The sequence below is a fragment of the Dasypus novemcinctus genome, chromosome 7 (genome assembly GCF_030445035.2).
Source record: "Dasypus novemcinctus isolate mDasNov1 chromosome 7, mDasNov1.1.hap2, whole genome shotgun sequence".
Classification (NCBI taxonomy): domain Eukaryota; kingdom Metazoa; phylum Chordata; class Mammalia; order Cingulata; family Dasypodidae; genus Dasypus; species Dasypus novemcinctus.
The window spans coordinates 28,160,936-28,183,369 of NC_080679.1; the positions used below are offsets into that span (position 1 = coordinate 28,160,936).

At 42.5% G+C, this 22,434-nt stretch overlaps 2 protein-coding genes and 1 pseudogene across 2 annotated transcripts in view; all 3 read left to right on the forward strand.

The window, feature by feature from the left end:
• Positions 1 to 5,370, forward strand: part of PECR (peroxisomal trans-2-enoyl-CoA reductase) — a 54,165-nt gene extending 48,795 nt beyond the window's left edge. Inside the window, exons 8-9 of the mRNA XM_058300162.2 lie at positions 2,357 to 2,468; positions 4,733 to 5,370. Of these exons, the coding sequence (XP_058156145.1) occupies positions 2,357 to 2,468; positions 4,733 to 4,818 (198 nt within the window). The 3' untranslated portion in view covers positions 4,819 to 5,370. The remainder of the gene's footprint in view (positions 1 to 2,356; positions 2,469 to 4,732) is intronic.
• Positions 5,371 to 5,487: 117 nt separating this feature from the next.
• Positions 5,488 to 7,293, forward strand: LOC101439744 (cyclin-dependent kinase 4-like; annotated as a pseudogene).
• A 4,260-nt stretch (positions 7,294 to 11,553) lies between these two features.
• LOC139439298 (peroxisomal trans-2-enoyl-CoA reductase-like) overlaps positions 11,554 to 22,434 on the forward strand; it is a 145,113-nt gene continuing 134,232 nt past the window's right edge. The window contains exons 1-2 of the mRNA XM_071216135.1: positions 11,554 to 11,583; positions 16,515 to 16,557. Coding sequence (XP_071072236.1) covers positions 11,569 to 11,583; positions 16,515 to 16,557 — 58 coding nt within the window. The 5' untranslated portion in view covers positions 11,554 to 11,568. The remainder of the gene's footprint in view (positions 11,584 to 16,514; positions 16,558 to 22,434) is intronic.

The following is a 22,434-nucleotide window of genomic DNA, read 5'->3' on the forward strand; positions in this document are numbered from 1 at the left end:
CTGTCTGTTCCTTGTAAGTTGTGATGCTGTGTCTCTAAGCTTTGGGGCAGTGGCTTGCCCTCTCTGGTGGATCTGAGAAGACTTGTTGGTTTTGTTTGTTCAGCATTTTTCTTGTTGTGAAGATAAGAGTGATGACTTTCAAGCCCTTTGCATGTAGTAGCAGAGAGCACATAATTTAAGTTTTTTAGTAGCCACACTAAGTAAAAAAAGGAAGATATAAAATTATATTTAATAATATTTTATGTAGCCTGATATGTCCAAAACCCTATCATTTCCACATGTAATCAGTATAAGTTTCTTAAAGAGATATTTTACATCATGTTATCCACAAGAAGTTATCAAAATCCAGTGTGTATTTTTTATTTATGGTACATCTCGAATCAACCTCGCCATATTACAAGCGTTCAGTAGTCACATGTGGCCTCTGTTTCGGACAGCGCAGTTCTAAACCAGCTTCTGGGGCTATAAGGATGGAGAGGAGGCTGTGCTTGCCATCCAGGATCTCAGAATCTCAAAGAGGCAGAGCCATTGAACACATAGTCAGGACTACTACAGCTCTTTGTACAGGGCGAGAGCAGGTGAGAAGCAAGCACAATGTGGGTGCAACGTGTAAGGAGGCATCACTCTTAGGCTCAACTCTGCACTTACGCTACCCTTAAATTTTGCACCCAAAGAAAGCATCGTTCTTGTCTCATCCTATTCCCAGACCTCCTTGGGAGCTCTTTTTTAAAAAAATTTCTCTCCCCTTCCCCACCGTTGTCTGCTCTCTGTGTCCATTCACTGTGTGTTCTTCTGTGTCTGCCTGTATTCTTGTCAATGGCACCGGGAATCTGTGTCTCTTTTTTGTTGTGTCATCTTGTTGCATCAGCTCTCCATGTGTGCGGTGCCATTCCTGGGCAGGCTGCACTTTCTTTTGCACTGGGCGGCTCTCCTTACGGGGCGCACTCCGTGCGCGTGGGGCTCCTCTACGTGGGGGACAACCCTGCGTGGCACGGCACTCCTTGCGCGCATCAGCACTGCGTGTAGGCCAGCTCATCACACGGGTCAGGAGGCCCTGGGTTTGAACCTTGGACCTCCCATGTGGTAGGGGGAGGCTCTATCAGGTCAACCAACTGTCCTTCCTAGAGCTCATTTTTTTGTTTTGTTTTGTTTTTGTTTTTGTGGGAGCTCATTAAAATGTTAAAGCTCACTGCAGAATCTGAAGCTGGAGCCGCAATCCCAGAACTTACAATTGGGAAGCTGTAGAGCAGGGTCCAGGAAGCTGCAGGTCCAGTAAGCATCCCTAGGGATGCCAATGCCAATGTTTCGGGTCTCCCTTGGAGAAACCCGACCTGTGCCTCGGCCTCCCGTGAGAGTTCCATTATATTCCGTGAAATGGTTTCTCTCTTTTTCTTTGAGAGTAGGTGTTGCTAAACTCATCAGACAATTATCTGAATTTTTAGGGGATGCAGTGGGACTCTAAAGTCCCTCTTGTAGAAAGTTCTTGTAGTCTGTGGTGGTGGCATGATAGGACTGTGAACTGAGGAACCCAGAACATGAGGTTATTAATATTGACACATTGACTGTTACAGGGACCAAAATATATAAGGGACATTTCATGGCGAAAAGTGGGGTTGTGGTGGGTAAGAAAAGGTGTGGAAAGAACGGAATTGTTTGAAATGGGAAAGAGCAGATTAAGCACAGTGTTCCCGTTTGGCTTTTCACATTGTGCAGTTTGACACTATCTAAGGCTCCTTCTTCATCTCTTGCCTCAGTCATTTATCTGGTCGGTTTTTTTAAGATTTATTTATTTATCCCTCCCTCCCCCCAGTGTTCCATGCTCACTGTCTGCTTTCTGTGTCCATTCACTGTGCATTCTCCTATGTCTACCTGTCTTCTCTTTCAGTGGCACCAGGAACCGATCCTGGGACCTTCTGGAGTGGGAGAGAGGTGCTCAATCTCTTGCGCCACTTCAGCTCCCTGAAGTGGCATCTCTTATTGTCTCTCCTGTGTCTCTTTTTCTTGCGTCATCTTGTTCCACCAGCTCTTCACATGGGCCAGCACTCCATGTGGGCCAGCACTCTGCGTGGGCCAGCTTGCCTTCATCAGGAGAGACCCCAGAAATTGAACCCTGGACCTCCTGTATGGTAGACGGGAGCCCAATTGCTTGAGCCGCGTCCACTTCCCTTAACTGATTTTAATGATGCTCAAATAGAAAAAGACAGTTGACAGTATACTGTCAGATCATGGTAGATATGCACTGTAGGATTCATGGTACAGTCATGTGCTTTGAAATGTGTTTATTCAGAAATGTGAAGCAGCTAAAAATGAAGACTTACCTGCTTTTATGTATGTGTGTGTTTGTTTCTGTTTGCAGGTCTCCTCCATTGTATGCTTCATGCTGTCTCCTGGAGCATCCTATATCACTGGACAGTTGATAGAGGTGGATGGGGGTCAGTCCCTGTACAACCATTCATGGACAATACCAGGTGAGTAGTCAAGGAATGAGTGGTCACTAACTCTATGCCTTTATATTCAGATTTTTAAAAAATTTTTAAGTAATTACTGAACAGATATGGATTTTCTCTTATAGCACATCAAAGTGAGCAAAATGTGTCTAGTCATGATATGACTTTTAAAGGAAATGTTCCTAGCCACAGAAAATATCTTATTATCTTTATTATAGAACGTAGATTTATATTTATATATTAAAATTGTGTGTGTGTGTCTAGGTTGGTAGAATTTGAACCCTAAAAAATATCCTCAATATACATATATGTACAATATATAGGTTGCCATATTTTTAAGGTTTAATTCCTCTTTGTTCCTCTGATAAGTGGCTTGAATATCTGAGAAGGCTAATCAGGCCTGCTAGGCTGGGAAGGGTGATATGGTGCCATTTTGTGCTTTCTTTGTGATATATATTGAGTGAAACCACATGAAGTTACTGTAGCCAAGCTATTCAGTCCATCAGTCAAATAATTTTATAAGGCACAACAAAATATAGAAATTATACACAAACGTCTCTATGTAAGTGAGTGTATATCTGTGTTAGATCAAAGAACTTTGGGACTGGAGATACTAAAAAATCAGATAGCCCAATATCTTAATTTTGCAAGACAGATCCAGAGAAGTTAGAAGACATGCCCAAGTTAAAGACCCCAAATCACTCAAAAAATGTTGAAAAGGATATAAAGTACAAATGTAGGGAAGTGGAATTGGCTCAACTGATAGAGTATACGCCTACCACATGGGAGGTCCAGGGTTCAAACCCAGGGCCTCCTGGCCTATGTGGTGAGCTGGCCCACGCGCAGTGCTGATGTGCACAAGGAGTGTCATGCCATGCAGGGTTGTCCCCTGCGTAGGGGAGCCCCACGTGCAAGGAGTGTGCCCCATAAGGAGAGCCACCCCACGCAAAAAAAGCGCAGTCTGCCCAGGAGTGGCACAGCACACACGGAGAGCTGACACAACAAAAAAAGAGACACAGATTCCCGGTGCCGCTGACCAGAATGCAAGCAGATACAGAAGAACACACAGTGAATTGACACAGAGAACAGACAACCAAGGCAAGGGGGGTCAAGGGGTAAGGGGAGAGAAATAAAGTAAATATATACAAATGTATTTGAACTAGTACATTATAATATGGTTGATATAATACATGCTTATTTGAATTTCACATCAGAGACAGAGGTTCAACGTACACATTTATGTGCAGATAAATCTAATCAAGGCTTAAGACCTTATTTGTATTAATAAATGATTAGTATAAAATTCTAGTTTTATTATTTTCCCTGCCATATTTATTTCTTTACTAATAACATCAATGTGATGTGCATAAGATACTATGGTTTTATTTAAGGAGTTCAACTGGAAAGAAAGAAATGCCTACCTGGTTATCCGATATTTTTTCCTGATAGTATTTAAAATAGGGAGGATGGAGAAAACATTTCTATGCCCCTCACCAGTAGAATTGTGTATTTATTGTGATGTGGTGTGTTATTTTTCCTTTAGAAAGGGAAAGACGTTCTGTGTGACTGCTTCTCTTGTCACCATGAAATGATTTTCTTTTGCAAATCTAACAGTATTTTTATCAGTACAAAGTATTTTTTAAGTTTTTGAGGAAAGCGAAAGAATATACGCCCCTCCCCTGCCCCCAGTGATGGGTGGGAATATACAGCATTTTCTTTAAGATTGCCAGCCCTGGAGGAAGAATGCCTGGGATGCCTCTCCTCTTATCAGGATATTAATTTCTGTAGGCCTCCATTTTCTTTTCTATATGCAGACACTTACAGTATTTATTTTATACAGCTATTGGGAGGATTAAATTAGACGATGCACACAAAGTCCTGTGTCAGATAGGATGCCTTTAGTTGTACCTCCAGCTGGCCTGATCAATAAAGGAATTTGTTGTCTCACATAACCAAAAAGTAGCAACTCCGTGATCTCATGAAAGACCAGTTATGTTTGTTTCCACAGTTTTCAAAGGTAGCTGTTGTTATCACTTTTAACTGATGAGAACACTGAGGTTCAGGAAGAGTAACTTTCCCAGGTTTGGAAAAGCTAGAAAGAGGCAGAGCTGGGATTCAAATCTAGGTCTTGCTCAAAACCTGTGCATTCATCTTAATAATTTCCTTTTTCCTGCTGAGAAAGGGGGTCAGCCAGGTAAGACAGCAAAAAGCATTTGGTGGAAACTAACAGGACAAATGAGGTCAACAGATTTGCAAGTAACATAAGGTTTTGCGCTTATTAACAGATCATGACAACTGGCCTGAGGGAACAGGGGATCTTTCCATGGTCAAAAGGAGGAAGGCGTCTTATAAGCAGAAAGCTAAACTGTAAGCTAAGGAAACAAGGAGGTGTCCTTTGTCTCTGAGTGCCTTAATAGCTTGAGAATACTTTACATGTACTTTATATGAGCTTCTTACTTGTATGGAAACATCACTTTCTGATCAATTATAACTATGCAAATAACTGTTCCTCCTGAAACAAATGCATTTTTAAATCCTAAGCATTGCCTTTTAACCTGTGGCTTAAAGAATTGGTTTTTTTTTTTTTTTGGTTTGTTTGTTTTTAGGAATGGAAGTTAACATACTTTATGATTTATGTTTATTTTCTAAGAAAAGTCTTTGAAAAATGGAATCTAAATTTATATTAGAGATTTCATGAACTCTCAGACATTATTATTTAATTATAAAAGTAGAGAGCGAACCCAAATTGTGGCATAATTCTGATTTTTACAACAAGAGTTTTACCATGACTTGATTTTTGGTGGCAAATACGTTGGAATCAGTAAAGCTTTATGGTAATTATCGATGTGTGGTTTTTGTTCATGAAGTCAAACTTGTGTAAAACCTTTAATTCAAAAGAAAAATAAAGTTATTATATGTAGTATTTATTTGCAGTGCTTGATTTGACTCCTTTTCTCTTTGTTTCTCCTTTTTTATGCAAAAAAAAGATATATTAAAATTTATACAAAATAAAGACATTTTAAGGGTTTAAAAGTTTATCTGGGGTGTCCTGAACGTCCGGCATTCGTCCCGCTCCCCCAGTTTGCATGCGCCTCTTCGGCAGCTGGTCATATGGTGAGGGTGGGGGAGAGGGGGCCTCTCTAGCCTGCGGCCTCTGCCTGCAGTCCGGCACGGCACGTCCAGCAACTCGGGCCTGAGCTCGAGTGTATGCGGCACAGCCATCGGCTCCTGGGCCCTGCAAACGGGCCTGCCTGAGCTCGAGTGTATGCACCACAGCCATCGGCTCCTGGGCCCTGATAACGGGTAGGCCCCGCCGCTCTCGCCCTGGGGTGAAGGTCTTCCCTGATCTGAGAATGGCCACCCCTCCATATGAGCCAGTGGCAGAGATTGGTGTTGGTGACTGTGGGACCATGTACAAGGCCCGTGATCCCCACAGTGGCCACTTTGTGGCCCTCAAGAGCGTGAGAGTCCCCAGTGGAGGAGGCCTTCCCATCAGCACATTTCGTGAGGTGGCCTTACTGAGGCGGCTGGAGGCTTCTGAACATCCTAACGTTGTCTGGCTGATGGATATCTGTGCCACAGCCCCAACGGACCAGGAGACCAAGGTGACCGTGCCGTTTGAGCATGTGGACCAAAACCTAAGGACTTATCTGGACAAGGCACCCCCTCAGGCTTGCCAGCAGAGACCATCTAGGATCTGACGCGCCAGTTTCTAAGAGGCCTGGATTTCCTTCATGCCAATTGCATTGTCATTGAGACCTGAAGCCAGAGAACATTCTGGTGACAAGTGGTGGGACAGTTAAGCTGGCTGACTATGGCCTGGCCAGAATCTACAGCTACCAGATGGCACTTAGGCCTGTGGTTGTTACACTCTGGTACTGGGCTCCCGAAGTACTTTTACAGTCTACATTTGCAACGCCTGTGGACATGTGGAGTGTTGGCTGTATCTTCGCAGAGATGTTTCGCCGGAAGCCTCTCTTCTGTGGAAACTCTGAAGCTGACCAGTTAGGCAAAATCTTTGATCTGATCAGGCTACCCCCAGAGGAAGACTGGCCCTGAGATGTGTCTCTAGCCAGAGATGCCTTTTCCCCTAGAGGGCCCGGCCCAGTGCAGTTGGTGGTGCCTGAGGTGGGGGAGTCTAGAGCACAGCTGGTGCTGGAAATGCTGACTTTTCACCCACACAAGCGAGTCTCTGCCTTCTAAGCCCTGCAGCACTCTTATCTACAAAAGGGAGAAGGTAATCCGGAATGAGCAATGGAGTGACTGCAAAAGGACCAAGAGAAGGAAGAGAAGCTGTCATTTCCCCTTTTTGGACACTTGAGTGGAGAGACCCGCCACTAAGATAGCAATCTCTGCCTTCATGACATTCCTCTCCCACTCCTCCTTTTGAGGCATATCCTCCTGCCCCCTATTTCCCTACACCAAGAAGTGTGTCCTTTCTTCCTCTCTTCCCTACTTTAATCCTGGGATTTTTATACAGAAAACAAAACAAAACAAAAAACAAACAAACAAAAAAGTTTATCAGGGTTCAGTATTCTGCTTTCAATCAGTTTTTTCGGGCAGTTACCCATACATATGAAGTGCCATTAACAAATTGCATATATTCATTCTTTGTCTTAGCAAATTAAATTTCTATTAACTTATGATTCCCTTCGGAGGTGAGGTAGCTATTTCCCTTTCTGTATCAGTACCAGCTGCTCATTTTAAAGTATATGATTTACCAGGCATAAAAGTCTCTGGATATAAGAGATAAAGTAAAATTCACCTCAGAGTCTCTTTTAATTGTGATATTTAACAACAATGTTTTACATTTATATACCACGATATACTTCTCCAAATATTTTACCCCATCACCTTGGGGTTTTTTTGTTTGTTTGTTTTTTTTGTTTTTAGGAGGTACCAGGGATTGAGCCCAGGGCCTCCTACATGGGAAACAGGCAGTAACCACTGAGCAACATCCGTCCGCTCCCCCCATCATCTTGTTTTGATGGGGACACTGTCTTCCTATTAAAGTCCCAACTGGCATCCATTGTAGTACCATAAACACACACCAATAATTAACTCTGAAATAGCAAGGAAGTATTACTAACATATGTCTTGCACTTTAATCCACAGATATGTCTGTTTAATCACAATCATTATATGAACATTGAGTAATTTGGCAGGGGACAGTTATTTACTTAACAGGAAATTTACCACATGATTTTTTAAAATGGAAAGCCTCCAGGCTGTTGAAAGTAAGATGCTTTACAAAAATTCGATCCCAGACATTTTTGTCAAGAACACAGCTGTTGTATAAAGTGAGGCACAACTGTTTTCCTTGGCTTGATCTCCAAAAATTCAGGTTCCCATTTCTTCAAGAAGATCCCACGTTTCATGTGATTTTCCCAGTCTTGAAATCAGTTTTCTCAATGTGTGGTTGTGCCGTGGACACTTGCATTAGAATCATTTGGAGTGATTGTTAAAAATACCAATTCCATTTGTAAAGAATGAGAATGAATCTATGAGTCTGTATTTCAGACAGGATTCCTTATTGTTTTTCTGCACATTGTGGTTTGGAAATGCCACCTTGGGTCAATACATAGGAATGTGCAATTTTGAGTCACACGTCGTTAGGACTGTTGGACACCAGCTTCCCGGTATTGGCTCTAATTGCGTTTGCCCATACCTTCACCTTCAAGGAACGCTCGTGTGGAATTCCCCTCATCCACATCCCTACACACTCAGCCCACTGCCACAAATGCTACCTCCTCTCTTCTCCCTTCAATCTGAGTCTTACTCATCTTTTAAGGCCTCACTCAAGCCCTACCTTCTCTGTGAACTCTCCATGAAATTCTGAAAAAAGCAGCGTTTCTTTCTCTTTACTTTAACCCCACTTTTCCGCTCCATAGGCAGCCTCTTCTTTTTGGTGATTTCCTCCCCACAAGTATCCCTGGCCGGCATTGGCGTGGTGGTATATGTTGAGCACTTGGCCCTTCAGGGGGAAATGTCCTGATGTGTGGCACTTCCCCATTTCTGTCGTGTAAATCCTCCTACCAAGGCTGACTTCAAGCTACCGTTGTGATGTCAGATGTTGAGAAGAGATCAGAATTGAGAGAGGCTCAGAGCATACCATAATATAGTATTAGTATATCCACTAAATAGATATGATGTAAATGACCTCAAGGGCACAAATGATAAGAAGATGCAGTAAAAAAATGACGAAGTCATGAATTTAGAATATTTATTACCTGTGTTTTTTTTTAAGATTATTTTTATTTATTTCTACTCCCTCCATCCCCCCCTCCCCCTGTTGTCTACTCTCTGTGTCCATTCACTGTGTGTTCTTCTGTGTCTGCTTGTATTCTCATTAGGAGGCTCCAGGAACTGATCCTGGGAACTTCTGGAGTAGAGAGAGGCGATTACTCTTTTGCGCCATCTCAACTTCCTGTTCTGCTACATCTTATTTTCTCTCCTCTGTGTCTCTTGTTGTGTCATCTTGCTGCGCCAGCTCTCCTATGCGGGGCGGCTTTCCCGTGCTGGGCGGCGTTCTCACGCAAGAGGGCATTCCTGCACAGAGCGGGATTCCAGCATGGGCCAGCACTCGGCGTGGGACAGCTTGCCCTCACCAGGAGGCCCTGGAAATTGAACCCTGGACCTCCTATACGGTAGACAGGAGCCCAAATGGTTGAGGCACATCCGATACTCTATTACGTGTGTTTTAATCTAATTTCTTTAGGTGTAAGCTTATTACATTATCTTTTTTTTTTCTTTTGCTCAGTTTTTGTTTTTCCTTTTTAAATTTTTTTGTTTTTGTTTCATTTCTTAGGTTTTTATGCATTATTAATTTTTTTAAAGTAGGTACCAGGTATTGAACCCAGGACCTCATACCTGTGAAGCAGGTGCTCAACCACTGAGCTGTATCTGCTTCCCAATGAGAATTGCTTTTTTTTTTTTTAGGAGGTACTGGAGATCGAACCCAGGACCTTGTACTTGGGAACTAGGTGCTCAACCACTTGAGCAACATCTGTTCCCCATGTTATTTTTTTTTTAGAGGTAATGGATCAGGAATTGAACCCCAGACCTCTTATGTGGGAAGCCGGAGCTCAACCAATGAGCTACACTGGATCTTCCAGGTTGCTCTTTTCATTTGTTTGCTTGTTTGTTTGTTTGTTTGTTTTAGGAGATTCTGGGGATCAAACCTGGGACCTCCTATGTGGGAAGCAGGTGTTCAACACTTGACCTACATCTGCTCAATATATATATTTATCTATTTATATTTATACTTCTATTATTTGTATATTGATATTTTAGGAGGTATCAGGGATTGGACCTGGGATTTTGTACATGGGAAGCAGGAGCTCAACTACTTGAGCTATATCTACTTCCCTTTTTTTTGGGGGGGGGGGGTTACCAGGCCAGGGATTGAACCCAGGACCTTGTATGTGGGAAGCCAAGCTCAATCACTGAGCCACATTGGCTTCCTAACCTCTTTTAATGATGGCTCTGAGGGCTGCCAGTGTGGCTCAGTGGTTGAGTTTAGTGCCGGCTTCCCACATACAAGGTCCCGAGTTCAATCCCTGGCCCCAATACGTAAAAAAAGAAAAAACAAAAAAATTTAAGAATTGACACAGCAACATGATGCAACAAAAAAGAGACACAGATAAGAGACAATATGCGATGCAGCGAACTAGGGAGCCTAGGTATAGAAAGAGAATGATCACCTCTCTCCCACTTCTGAAGGTCCCAGGATGGGTTCCCAGAGCTGCCTAATGAGAATACAGCAGACACAGAAGAACACACAGTGAATGGACACAGAGAGCAGCCAATGGGAGGGAGCGGGATGGAGGAGAAAGAAGAAAAAAAATTTTAACGATGGCTCTGTTTAAAAACTGGTTCTCAGGGAGCTCTGTTTAAAAACTGGTTCTCAGGGAAGCAGATGTGGCTCAACTGATAGAGCGTCCGCCACCACATGGGAGGTCCAGGTTCAAACCCAGGGTCTCCTGACCCGTGTGGAGCTGGCCCATGCACAGTGCTGATGCACGCAAGGAGTGCCATGCCACGCAGGGGTGTCCGCCGTTTTGGGGAGCCCCAAGCACAAAGAGTGCACCCCTACAAGGAGAGCCACCCTATGTGAAAAAAATGCAGCCTGCCCAGGAGTGGCACCACACACACGGAGAGCTGACGCAGCAATATGCTGCAACAAAAAGAGATACAGATTCCTGGTGCTGCTGACAAGCATACAAGCGAACACAGAAGAACATAGAGCAAATGCACACAGAAAGCAGACAACTGGGGGGGAGGGGAAGGGGAGAGAAATGAATAAAAAATCTTTTTAAAATTTTTTAAAAATTTAAAAAACTGGTTCTCAAAATTCTTTCCTTTTAAAGATTTATTTTGTTTATCTATCCCCATCTCCACCCCATTGTTTGTGCTCACTGTGTCTATTCATTGTGTACTCGTCTTGTCTTTAGGAGGCACCAGGAACTGAACCTGGGACCTCCCATGTGGGTGAGAGGTGCTCAACCACTTGAGCCACCTCCACTCTCTGCTTTGCTGTGTTTCTCATTGTGTTTCTTCTTTGTGTCTCCTTGTTACATCATCTTGTTGCATCAGCTTGCCACGACAGCCTACAGGTCAGCTTGCTGTCTTGCCCTTCTTCTCCAGGAGACACCAGGAACTGAACCAAGGACCTCCCATGTGGTAGGTGAGCACCCAAGTGCTTGAGCCACATCTGCTTCCCTCTCAGAATTCCTAAAAATTTAACAGTTGGCTTTTGCAAGCTGGCATCAGCTGGCCCCAGCATAGACTGGCTCCTACATAACCATCTTGGTCTAACAATACCAGCCCAGGATCTCAGTGTTCACTCATCAGTCCTTGGTGGACCCTAGAACCCTTCTCCCTACTGTTCCCTGGCTAACCAGAGTTTTATTCTCTCCAATCACCATTGATATTACCTATTTCACTTTCTTCCTGTTAGGTTCTCCATGCCTTATAGGAGGAAGATAATTACTATGATGAACCCACACTAATGTGGAAAAACCAGTGTGGTGGTTTGCAACTACACATACTCCCAGAAAATCATGTTCTTAAAGCTAATCCATTCCTGTGGGTATAAACCTATTGTAAGGAGGACCCTGTGATGAGTTTACTTCAGGTAAGGCATGACCCAGGAAGGGTCTTGGTCTTCATACTAGAGTCCTTTTTTTAAAAATTAATTTACTGAAATACATTACCCACACACAAACATACATAAACAATAAGTGTACAGTAATAGTTGTGAACTTACAAAACAAATGTATATAACATCATACAGGACTCTCATAATTCACCCTACCACCAATAACCTGCATTGTTGCTAAACCTTTTCAACTAATGACTAAAGAGCATTGTCAAAATATTACTACTAACCAAAGTATTTTCCCCCAACCCTCCCTATTATTATCATCTTTGTCATTTATATATTAACGTACATAAACAAGTGTATAGTAAAAGTTGTGAACTTACAAAACAAACATGCATAACATCATATAAAGGTCCCATACATCAACCCTCCACCAAGACCTTGCATTGTCGTGAGACTTTTGTTACAAATTATGAAAGAATATTGTCAAAACATTTCTACTAATTGTAGTCCTTATCTTACATTTGGTGTGTTTTTCCCTCAAAGCACCTTATTGTTATTTTTTAAATATATTTTTTTATGGCCGAAATTGCAAACTTATAAAATAATCAGGCACATATGCAGAATTCCCAAGCAACACCCTTCTATCCAACATAGCACACTGTGGTGGAACATTTGTTACTGATAAGATAATATCATCTGATTGTTACCATGTCCATAGTATACATTTGGCTCATATTTTCCATACTTCCCCACTATCGACACAGTACATCTTTGGCAAAGATGCAAGAATATTATATTATTACCGCTAACCACAGTCCATAGGTCATTCCAGTTGTATTTTTCCCATGCGTTTCCAACACCCTGCGTAGTGATATACATTTGCTCTCGCTTGCAAAGGACACTCTTGCATCTGTACCATCAGCCAATTCTCATCCATCTCTTGATTTACTATGCTATTCAGTTCCTAGATTATTCTCTAGCATTTGGCATCTGTTAATTGGCATTTACATCCCTAGACTACCATTTTCAGCCACATCCCTATTTATAAACTAGCTATTACTATTTTTACCATCCATTTTATACATTTCCACACTTTTACAGTAAAGCTAATTAAAACTTCTACATACATTAAACATCAGTAGTCCATCTCAGTCCTTCTCTTATCTCCATTAAGAAACCACCACTGGGAAGCAGACGTGGCTCAACTGATAGAGCATCTGCCTACCATATGGAGGGCCCAGGGTTCGATCTGCAGGGCCTCCTGACCCATGTGTTGAGCTGGCCCATGTGCAGTGCTGCCATGTGCAAGGAGTGCCATGCCAAGCAGGGACACCCCTGCATAGGGCTGCCCCATGCGCAAGGGGTGCACCCTGCTGAGAGCTGCCCCATGTGAAAAAGTACAGCCTGCACGGAAGTGGCACTGCACACACAGAGCTGACACAGGAAGATGATGCAACAACAACAAAAAGGCACCAGTTTCCTGGTGCCGCCTGACAAAGCAAGTAGATGCAGAAGAACACACAGTGAATGGATATAGAGCAGACAATGGGCGGAAGGGGAGAGAAATAAATTTTTAAAATTCTAAAAATTTAAAAAATCACAAAAGAGAAGAATCCACCACCTACCACCAGGTCTTGATATTTTCCCACAATTTCTTCTAGAAGTTTTATGGTTCTTGCTTTTATTTTTAGGTTTTTGATCCATTTTGTGTTAATTTTTCGATAAGGTATGAAATAGGGGTTCTCTTTACTTCTTTCATCACCATTTTGCTGAATGGATTGTTCTGCCCGAGCTGTGTGGGTTTGACAGGCTAGTCAAAAATCACTTGACCATACATGTGAGGGTCTGTTTCTGAGCCATTAATTTGGTTCCATTGCTCTATGTATCTGTCTTTATGCCAGTACCATGCTGTTTTTACCATTACAGCTTGGTAGTATGATTTAAAGTTCAGAGATGAGGGTTCACTTTTCCTTTTATGATGTTTCTGGCTATTCCATACCCCTTACCCTTCCAAATAAATTTGCTAATTGGGTTTTCAATTTTTTTTTTTAAATGCTGGTGGAATTTTTATCAGGGTTGCATTGACTCTGTGTATCAATTTGAGTAAAATTGACATCTTAATGATATTTAGTCTTCCAATCTATGGGCATGAAATGTTCTTCCAGTTATTTAGGACTTTTCCGATTTCTTTTTAACACTGGGTTGCAGTTTTGTGAATACAAGTGCTTTTCATCATTGGTTAAGTTTATTCCTATTTGAGTTTTATCTGTCATATTTTATTTTCACCACTCTTTTGACACTTAAGTCACTTTTATTGATAAAATCTTAATTTCTAGATTCTCTTCCAGGCCTCTTTCTCTGGTCTTTTCTTTTCAGGCTCTAGCATACCTTTTAGTATTTCCTGAAAATCTGATCTCTTGCTTAGAAATTCTCTCAGTTTCTGTTTATCTGTGAATATTCTAATCTTGCCCTCTTTTTTGAAAGACAGTCTTGCTGGATATAAGATTCTTGGCTGGAAGTTTTTCTCTTGTAGTATCTTAAATATATCAGACCACTGTCTTCTTGCCTCCATGGTTTCTGGTGAGAAATCAGCACTTAATCTCATTAGTTATCCCTGCGTGGCATGACACTCCTTGCGCGCATCAGCACGCAGGTGCTCACCACACAGGTCAGGAGGCCCTGGGTTTGAACCCTGGACCTCCCATGTGGTAGGTGGATGCTCTATCAGTTGAGCGTAATCTGCTTCCCTGTGTCTGGAATCTAGAATCTCAAGTATACTATCTGAGACTTCTGTATACATCCTAATAATGTCAACAATATTCTTTTGCTACCATGCTTATTAAAGTAAATTTTGTTGTATACTGACTATTCCTGAACAGGATTAATAATTCATTCAACTAATAATTTTGAGCTCCTACTGTGTGCTTAGCATTATGCTGTAAATTAGGCATGCCTAGCAAAAAAAAAACAAAAAACTTGATCTTGCTTTCATGAAGCTTACATGAGAGCAAAAGAGAGGGCAGCTGGGAAACTATTAATCAAGCCACACACATTTTAAATTCAAAATTTGCATTTGTACTAAGTGCTACCAAGGATGAGGTCATGGTGCTTAAAAAGACTAGAAGACATCAAATGGAAACCAAAAAGCATGCTATAATTATTCACAGTAAACGAGTTTGGTGGGGAGCAGATGTAGGCCCAGCGGTTGAGTGCCTGCTTCCCATGTACAAGGTCCTGGGCTCAATCTCTAGTAACTCCTAAAAGAAAAAAAGAGTTTGGTGATAGATGACCCTTGGGGAAATTATCTTCCAAATACACTGCTCTTTTGGTTTGTGGCTTGTGTTGATTTCGGTCCTTTGAAAAGCAGATGCCAAGACAGAATAAGACGTGCATGAGCTTCACTGGGAAATGTGCCTGTGGAAGATAAAGGACAGAGAGCCAGAGACGAGAGATAGCCTTCAGATTTTGAAGCAAGTCTGCCACTTGTCAAATGGAGGGGAAAGAGAGGATTGGATAAGAAGCATCTCCAGTTGCAGCACAGTTGCACTTTCCCAGGCCAGGGTGGCTTCACATGTGCATTCATTGTTAGAATGAGGCAAGAGAATACCAGGAGGTACTGCAGTGGATCTAGGTTCCACATGTATTCTTTGTTCCCACTGTGTAAAAGCAGCCCTACCTCTTCCTGCTGAGTCAGTTACCCTGGCCATAATGTTCATTCTACAGGAAGTCCAACGTGCCCTGGCTTCAGCCAGTTTGTAGTCCAATAGGATCCTTGCTGAACCTCAGGCAGAGTTGCCCCCTTTGGGACCAGGACTTCCAATGTTACAGAGCCCAGAACTGCAGGGATAGAAAGCACAAAATCCCACAGGGGATCATTGGTCGTGACAGTAAACAGGACAACTCTTGTGTCCACTCTTTGCTTCACAGACCATGCATTCTTCCTAGTGGGGACACAGCATCCTGAAAAAGGAAACTCCATCTTCTCAGAGGGTTGCTGGCACCTGAGCTGGACCTTGCTTGTTCTAGCCTTCTGTGAGGCTGGCTGCCTCTGGACGGTGCAGTATGCGATACCACCCAGGGGATCCGTGTTCCTGGGCCCACTCTCGCACCTCTGTTACCGTGAAGTGGGTCATCTGGTTGGATGCTCTGTTACATGGAATTCCAAGCTTGTGTGGACAGGCTTTCCATATGCCCCAGAGTGGTGATGTCTGAGTCCCTGCAGGCAGGAAAGGCAAGCCCATAGCTGGAATAGGCATCTGTCACCATGGGGTCTGATACAGACCATAGTCATCTGAACAGGGATGGTTTAATATAAAAAATTACTAAGTATAATGGGATTGGAGTGATGAGGATTGGCTAACAGGGAGTTAAAGAGTACTCTAAAGAAAATGAGAATGGCAGCATAAGGCAGTCACTATCACTAGGGCTGAGCTGGAGCACCTGAAGAGGAGTTCTCCATCTTCCCTCGGGTTGACATGGAGATGTTGTTGAGAGGGCACGCCCCCCCCCCCCCCCCCCCCCCCCGGCTCACTGGATGGCAGAGAAGTTACTGTGGTGTGTGTTCCCAGAACATGCTGGAAATCTGCCTTGTAGGGCAAAGGGAAATCTGTTCATGGGGAGACACTTAATCAGAGGTCTCTACTACTAAATTACATGTGGGAGGTGCCAGGGGAAACTGCTGACCATGATGCCCTGCAGGATCCTGGCACTGGAGAAGCTGCCTGCACTGCCCAGTCAGGGTGAAATGCCTTCCTCTTCCTAAGATGTCTCTCCATCGCCCTCTACTGACAAAGCTTCATTGCCAACTGGCAAAAGAAGAACTGCTTAAAGGGCCCTGATCCCTTTCCATAGGGCTGAGGAGCAATCTTAACCGGCACAATGTCAACTTGCCACCCAGGGGCTGTTTGGTCAACTTAAGGCATACTGCCATATCATGGTCTCACGGTTGGTTTCTGTTGCAGATAGTTTGGACATTCAGAGGCAGCCATAATTACGCTGGCTTTGGTAAGTGTGAGTCCATGCTCTTGGGCCCATGCAGCTTTCCTCTCTGTGTGAGTCCATCGGGCCAGTTCTGGGGTAGCCAGTGATGAGGACCAGCTAACATCAACTGACTGAGTCATTTTGGTCTACTTGGTTGTTTAGTGCCTCTTCCTTGATGGATGCTTCTGGTGGGCATTACTGTGTGGGACAAAAATAATACTTTGTGCCCACTCCCTTGTACTCATCCACATGTCGCTACCCTGGACCTTCTGACTTCCAATCTTCTAGTCCTTTTCCTTCTAGCTATCTGGCCAAGTGGCCAGGCCATTGGCTTCTGTTCAGGAATCTGTAGATATTCTCACCTTAGGCCACTTTTCTTTCCAATGTGGACACCAGACACACGGCTTGCAGATCCACCCATTAGGAAGATTTTACCTCTCCACTGTGCTTCAGGGCCAGTCCTGAATGTGGCAGTAATGAAGGTCAGAGAACTGTGAAGAAGAGAGGAGAGGAAGGAGGAATGGGCAGGAAGAATCTCAAACTGCTGAACATTCCAGCAGGGTTGACCAGGCTCAGGGGAAGTTCTTGAGTCAAATTCACCCATTGGAACAGCCCCTTATCTCTCAGGAACAGGCCCAAGTTAATGGCTTGGCTCTGCTCACAGGCTGGGAGCAGCCTGGGAGAAGTGTGGCCACAGTGTGAATGCAGGAGTGGCTCTAGAGGTGCAACAGCAGGAGCTGTCAGTCAATTACAATCCCCCCCCAGCCCCGCCGCCCCCTGGCAAATCTGAGCAGCACATTTTCATGGCTGCCCGAGGGCCATATATTGTAACTGCAAAACAGTTGCCCTGGACCTCAATTTTTTTTTCTACTTTTTTATTTTTAAAAATTTTATTATGGCAATATATATATAACATAAAACTAAACTAGTCAGTTACCATTTTTAAGTGTACAAGTCAGTGTCAATTACATTCACAATGTTGTACAGCCATTACCACTATCTATTTCCAGAACTTTTTCATAAACACAAACAGAATTTTGTACCATCAAGCAATAACTTCCTACTCCTTCCACCCTCAGGCCCGGGTGACCTCTAATTTGCTTTTCGTCTCTATGAACTTGCTTATTCTAGATATTTCATGTAAGTGGAATCATACAATATTTGTCCTGTTGTGTTTGGTTTATTTCACTTATTGTTTTCAAGGTTCATCTAGTTGTCACATGTACCAGAACTTCCTTCCTTTTTAATGGCTATATAATATTCCACTGTGTGTGTGTGTGTATAAACATTTTGTTTATTCATTTATCTGTTGATGCACACTTGGTTTTTTTCCACATTTCAGATATTATTAATAATGCCATTATGAATGTTGGTATACAAATATCTGTTTGAGTCCCTTCTTTCAATTCTTTTGGTATATACCTAGAAGTGGGATTGCTGAGTCATATAGTATTTCTGTTTAACTTTTTTGAGGAGCCACCAAACTTTTCCACAATGGCTGCACCATTACACATTCCTACTAGCAATGCACAAGTGTTCTGATTTCTATACATCCTTACCAACATTTATTTCTTGTTTTCTTTTTTGAATGACCTATTTTATTTTTTTTTGACGGTTCAGGAAACTTCAGTGAAGGGTGTGAGCAGGGAACAAAAAGGAAGCTAGAAATACCTGGAGGCTACCAGTTAGCAAGGAGTCCTTACCACCCCTGCTTGAAAAGGCAGGGGGAAAAGTGGCAGTTTCCTGAACCCAGTGAGAACTGGAGCCATGGAAAAGAGGACACCGGCCCAGAGCTGCTGTCTTAGAAGGAAGCAGCCCTAGCCAGAAAATGAGAAAATATAGTCTAGAGGAGAGAAACCCAAACTCTCTCCCTCTGCATGCTGATTTCCTGTGAGTGCCTTCCACTGGCCGAACCCAAGAGGAAGCCGGCACCAATGAGCCGGGTGATACAGTCCATGGGTTTAGGTTCCTGGGGCACAAGGAACTCAAGGGCAGAAAATGGATGGGGGCAGGGAGGGAAACTCGGGAGGTACAAAGTGCTCTAGTTACCAACCCCATATCGAATTGTAAAATTAGCCATCACCAGTGCTTTTCATAGCAGATAGTATGGAAGTGGGGGAAGAGGAGCTATAACCAATTACCATAAAATATCCACAATAGCTACAGACCCTACCTCAGCAGTGGTTGTGAGGCTAGGCTGGTACTCATAGCTGCCTTCTTCCACCATCTATTCCATGTTCCCCTTACCCTCTGCCAATACATTGGCTGGAGGGGATTCTTGGTGGGATGACCCAAAACTTCATTTCCACAGGATTTGAGCCCTTACTGGTCCTGTCTTTATTGCTTTGCTACAGTTTTCCACTGGTGATTATTGGGTATGGGAATGCTAAGAGGTGCCCTGGAGAATCCACAGGACATAGATGAAGTTCTCCTTGCTCCTGTTTGTATAGCAGCAACCCAATTTCCACTTGATAATTAGATCAATCTACTCAGCCAATATTGTAAACCCCTTTTCTGCCACTGGCTCAATGGCACAAGGAGCCCAAAATGGCCAGGAAGAAGCATTAGCTTCCAATTTAATGGAACCAATTTACTGTCTATGCTCTCTGGAATAAGTATTCCTCCCTTGGGAGACAGAACCTCCAAACCCACTGAGCCCAAAGGTGAAGGGACCAAAAGCAAAATTCTAGAGTGGATTAAGTAAATATGTGAAAAAGACCACTTCTTCTTCCACTTTTTTTTTTTTAAGTAGGTACTGGAGATTGAACCCAGGACTTCGTACATGGAAAGCAGGTGCTCAACCACCTGAGCTACATCTGTTCCTTTCTAATGTGTTTTCCCCCCAGATGGTATCCTTGTCTGTTTGCTCATTGTTTGTACCCATTGTCATTGCTTTTTGAAAAATATTTATTTATTTCTCCCCGCTCCCAACCCTTGTCTGCTCTCTTGTGTTCATTCGCTGTGTTCTCCTGTGTCCACTTGCATTCTCGGTGGCACTAGGAATCTGTGTTTCTTTTTGTTGCATCATCTTGCTGCATGAGCTCTCCATGTGTGTGGTGCCACTCCTGGGCAGGCTGCGCTTCTTTTGCATGTGGTGGCTCTCCTTGTGGGGTGCAATCCTGGCACGTAGGGCTCCCCTACACAGGGGACACCCTTGCGTGGCATGGCACTCTTTGAGCGCAGCAGCCTTGTGTAAGGAGCAGCTCATCACATGGGCCAGGAGGCCCTGGATCGATCCCTGGACTTCCTATATGGTAGGTGGATGCTCTAACAGTTGAGCCACATCCACTTCCTGTAAGCCTTCTATTGTCTCTCCCGTGTCTTTTTTTTTTTTGCATCATCTTGCTGCGTCAGCTCTCCACATGGGGTGGCAGTCCTACGTGTGGTGGCACTCCATGTGGGCCAGCTCTCCGCGTGGGCCAGCTTGCCTTCTCCAGGAAGCCCTGGGTATCGAACCCTGAACCTCCTTATATGGTAGACAGGAGACCAATTGCTTGAGCCACATCCATTTCCCTGCTCATTGTTTTTGCTTGTTGTTTATTGCTAGTTGTCTGCTCATTATCTGTTTGTATTTTTTTTTAGAAGGAACAAAGAACAGAACCTGGGACCTCTCATGTGGAAGGCAAGCACTCAACTGCCTGAGCCACATCTGCTCCTTGCTTATTTGCTTTTTTTAAAAATTAATTTATTGAAGTATATTACTCATAAACAATAACTATATAATAACAGTTGTGAATTTATAAAACATATATAACATCATACAGGACTCTCATAACTCACCCTACCACCAACACCTTACACTGTTTTAAACCTTTTTAACTAATGATTAAAGAGCATTGTCAAAAATATTACTACTAACCAAAGTATTTTCTCCCAACCCTCCCTATTATTATCTTTATGTCATTTATATATGAATATAGATAAATAATTAAGTATATAGTAAAAGTTGTGAACTTACAAAGCAAACATGCATAACATCATACAGGAGTCCCATACATCAACTCTCCTCCAATACCTTGCATAGTCACGAGAAGTTTTTTAAAAATTATGAAAGAATATTGTCAAAAACCTACAACCAATCATAGTCCTTACCTTACATTTGGTGTGTCTTCCCCCCAACCCACCCTATTATTATTTTTTAAATATATTTTTTATGACAGAAATTGTAAACATATAAAACAATCATGTACATGTGCAGAATTCCTGAACAACAGCCCTCTATCAACACACCACACTTTGGTAGAACATTTGCTACAGATAAGATAATATCATCTGATAGTTACCATGTCCACAGTTTGGCTCACATTTTCCATACTGCCTCATTATCAACACAGTACATCTTTCACATAGATGCAAGAATATTATATTACTGCTAACCACAGTCCACAGGTCACTCCAGCTGTGTTTTTCCCATGCTTCTCCACATTCCCAACACCCTGCAGTAGTGATGTACATTTGCTCTAGCTCACAAAGGACACTCTTCCATCTGTACCATCAACCACAATTCTCATCCACCTCTTGGTTTACTGTGCTATTCAGTTCCGAGATTATTCTCTAGCATTCTGTCAATTGACATTTATATACCTAGACTACCATTTTCAGTTACATCACCATTTATAAACTAGCTGTTACTCACTGTGTGTTACCATGCACTCTATATACTTCCACACTTTTAAAGTAAAGTTATGTAAAACTTCTACATACATTAAACATCAGTAGTCCATCTCAGTCCTCCTCTTATTTACTTTAAAAATCCTCCACCTACCACCAGGTCTTGAAAATAATTTCCTACAATTTCTTCTAGAAGTTTTATGGTTCTTGTTCTTATTTTTAGGTTTTTGATTCATTTTGAGTTAATTTTTGGATAAGGTGTGAGGTAGTGGTCCTCTTTTCTTCTTTCGGCTATGGATATTCAATTCTTTCAGCACCATTTGTTGAATGGACTGTTCTGCTCAAGCTGTGTGGGTTTGACAGGTTAGTAAAAAATCACTTGACCATACATGTGAGGATCTGTTTCTGAACCCTCAATTCGGTTCCATTGGTTTATGTGTCTGTCTTTATGCAAGTATCATGCTATTTTTACCACTATAGCTAAGTAATATGACTTAAGTCTGCAGATGAGGGTTCACTTTTCCTTTTTATGATGTTTCTGGCTATTCAGGACCCCTTACCCTTCCAAATAAATTTGATGATCATGTTTTCAATTTATTTAAAAATGCTGGTTGAATTTTTATTGGGATTGCATTGAATCTGTATATCAATTTGAGTAGAACTGACAACTTAATGGTATTTAGTCTTCCAATCCATGGGCATGAAATGTTCTTCCAGTCATTTAGGCCTTTTTGACTTATTTTAACATCGAGTTGCAGTTTTCTGAATACAAATGCTTTACATCATTGGTTAAATTTATTCCTATTTGAGTTTTATCTATCATATTTTATTTTCACCACTCTTTTGACACTTTCAGTGACTTTTATTCATATAATCTTCATTTTTAGACTCTCTTCCAGGCCTCTCTCTCCTGTCTTTTCTTTTTAGGTTCTACCACACCCCTTAGTATTTCCTGAAAATGTGGTCTCTTAGAAATTCTCTCAGTTTCTGTTTAACTGTGAATATTCTACTCTGACTCTCATTTTTTAAAGAAAGTCTTGCTAGATATAAGATTCTTTTTATATTTTTAAAGATTTATTTTTACTTATTTCCGGCCCCCTGTCCCCGTTCCCCCCATTGTCAGTTCTCTGTGTTCTTCTTTGTCTGCTTGTATTCTCATTAGGCAGATTCAGGAACTGATCCTGGGACCTTCTGGAGTGGGTGAGAGGCGATTATTCTCTTGTGCCACCTCATCTCCCTGTTCTTCTATGTCTTCTTATTTTCTCTCCGCTGTGTCTCCTGTTGCATCAC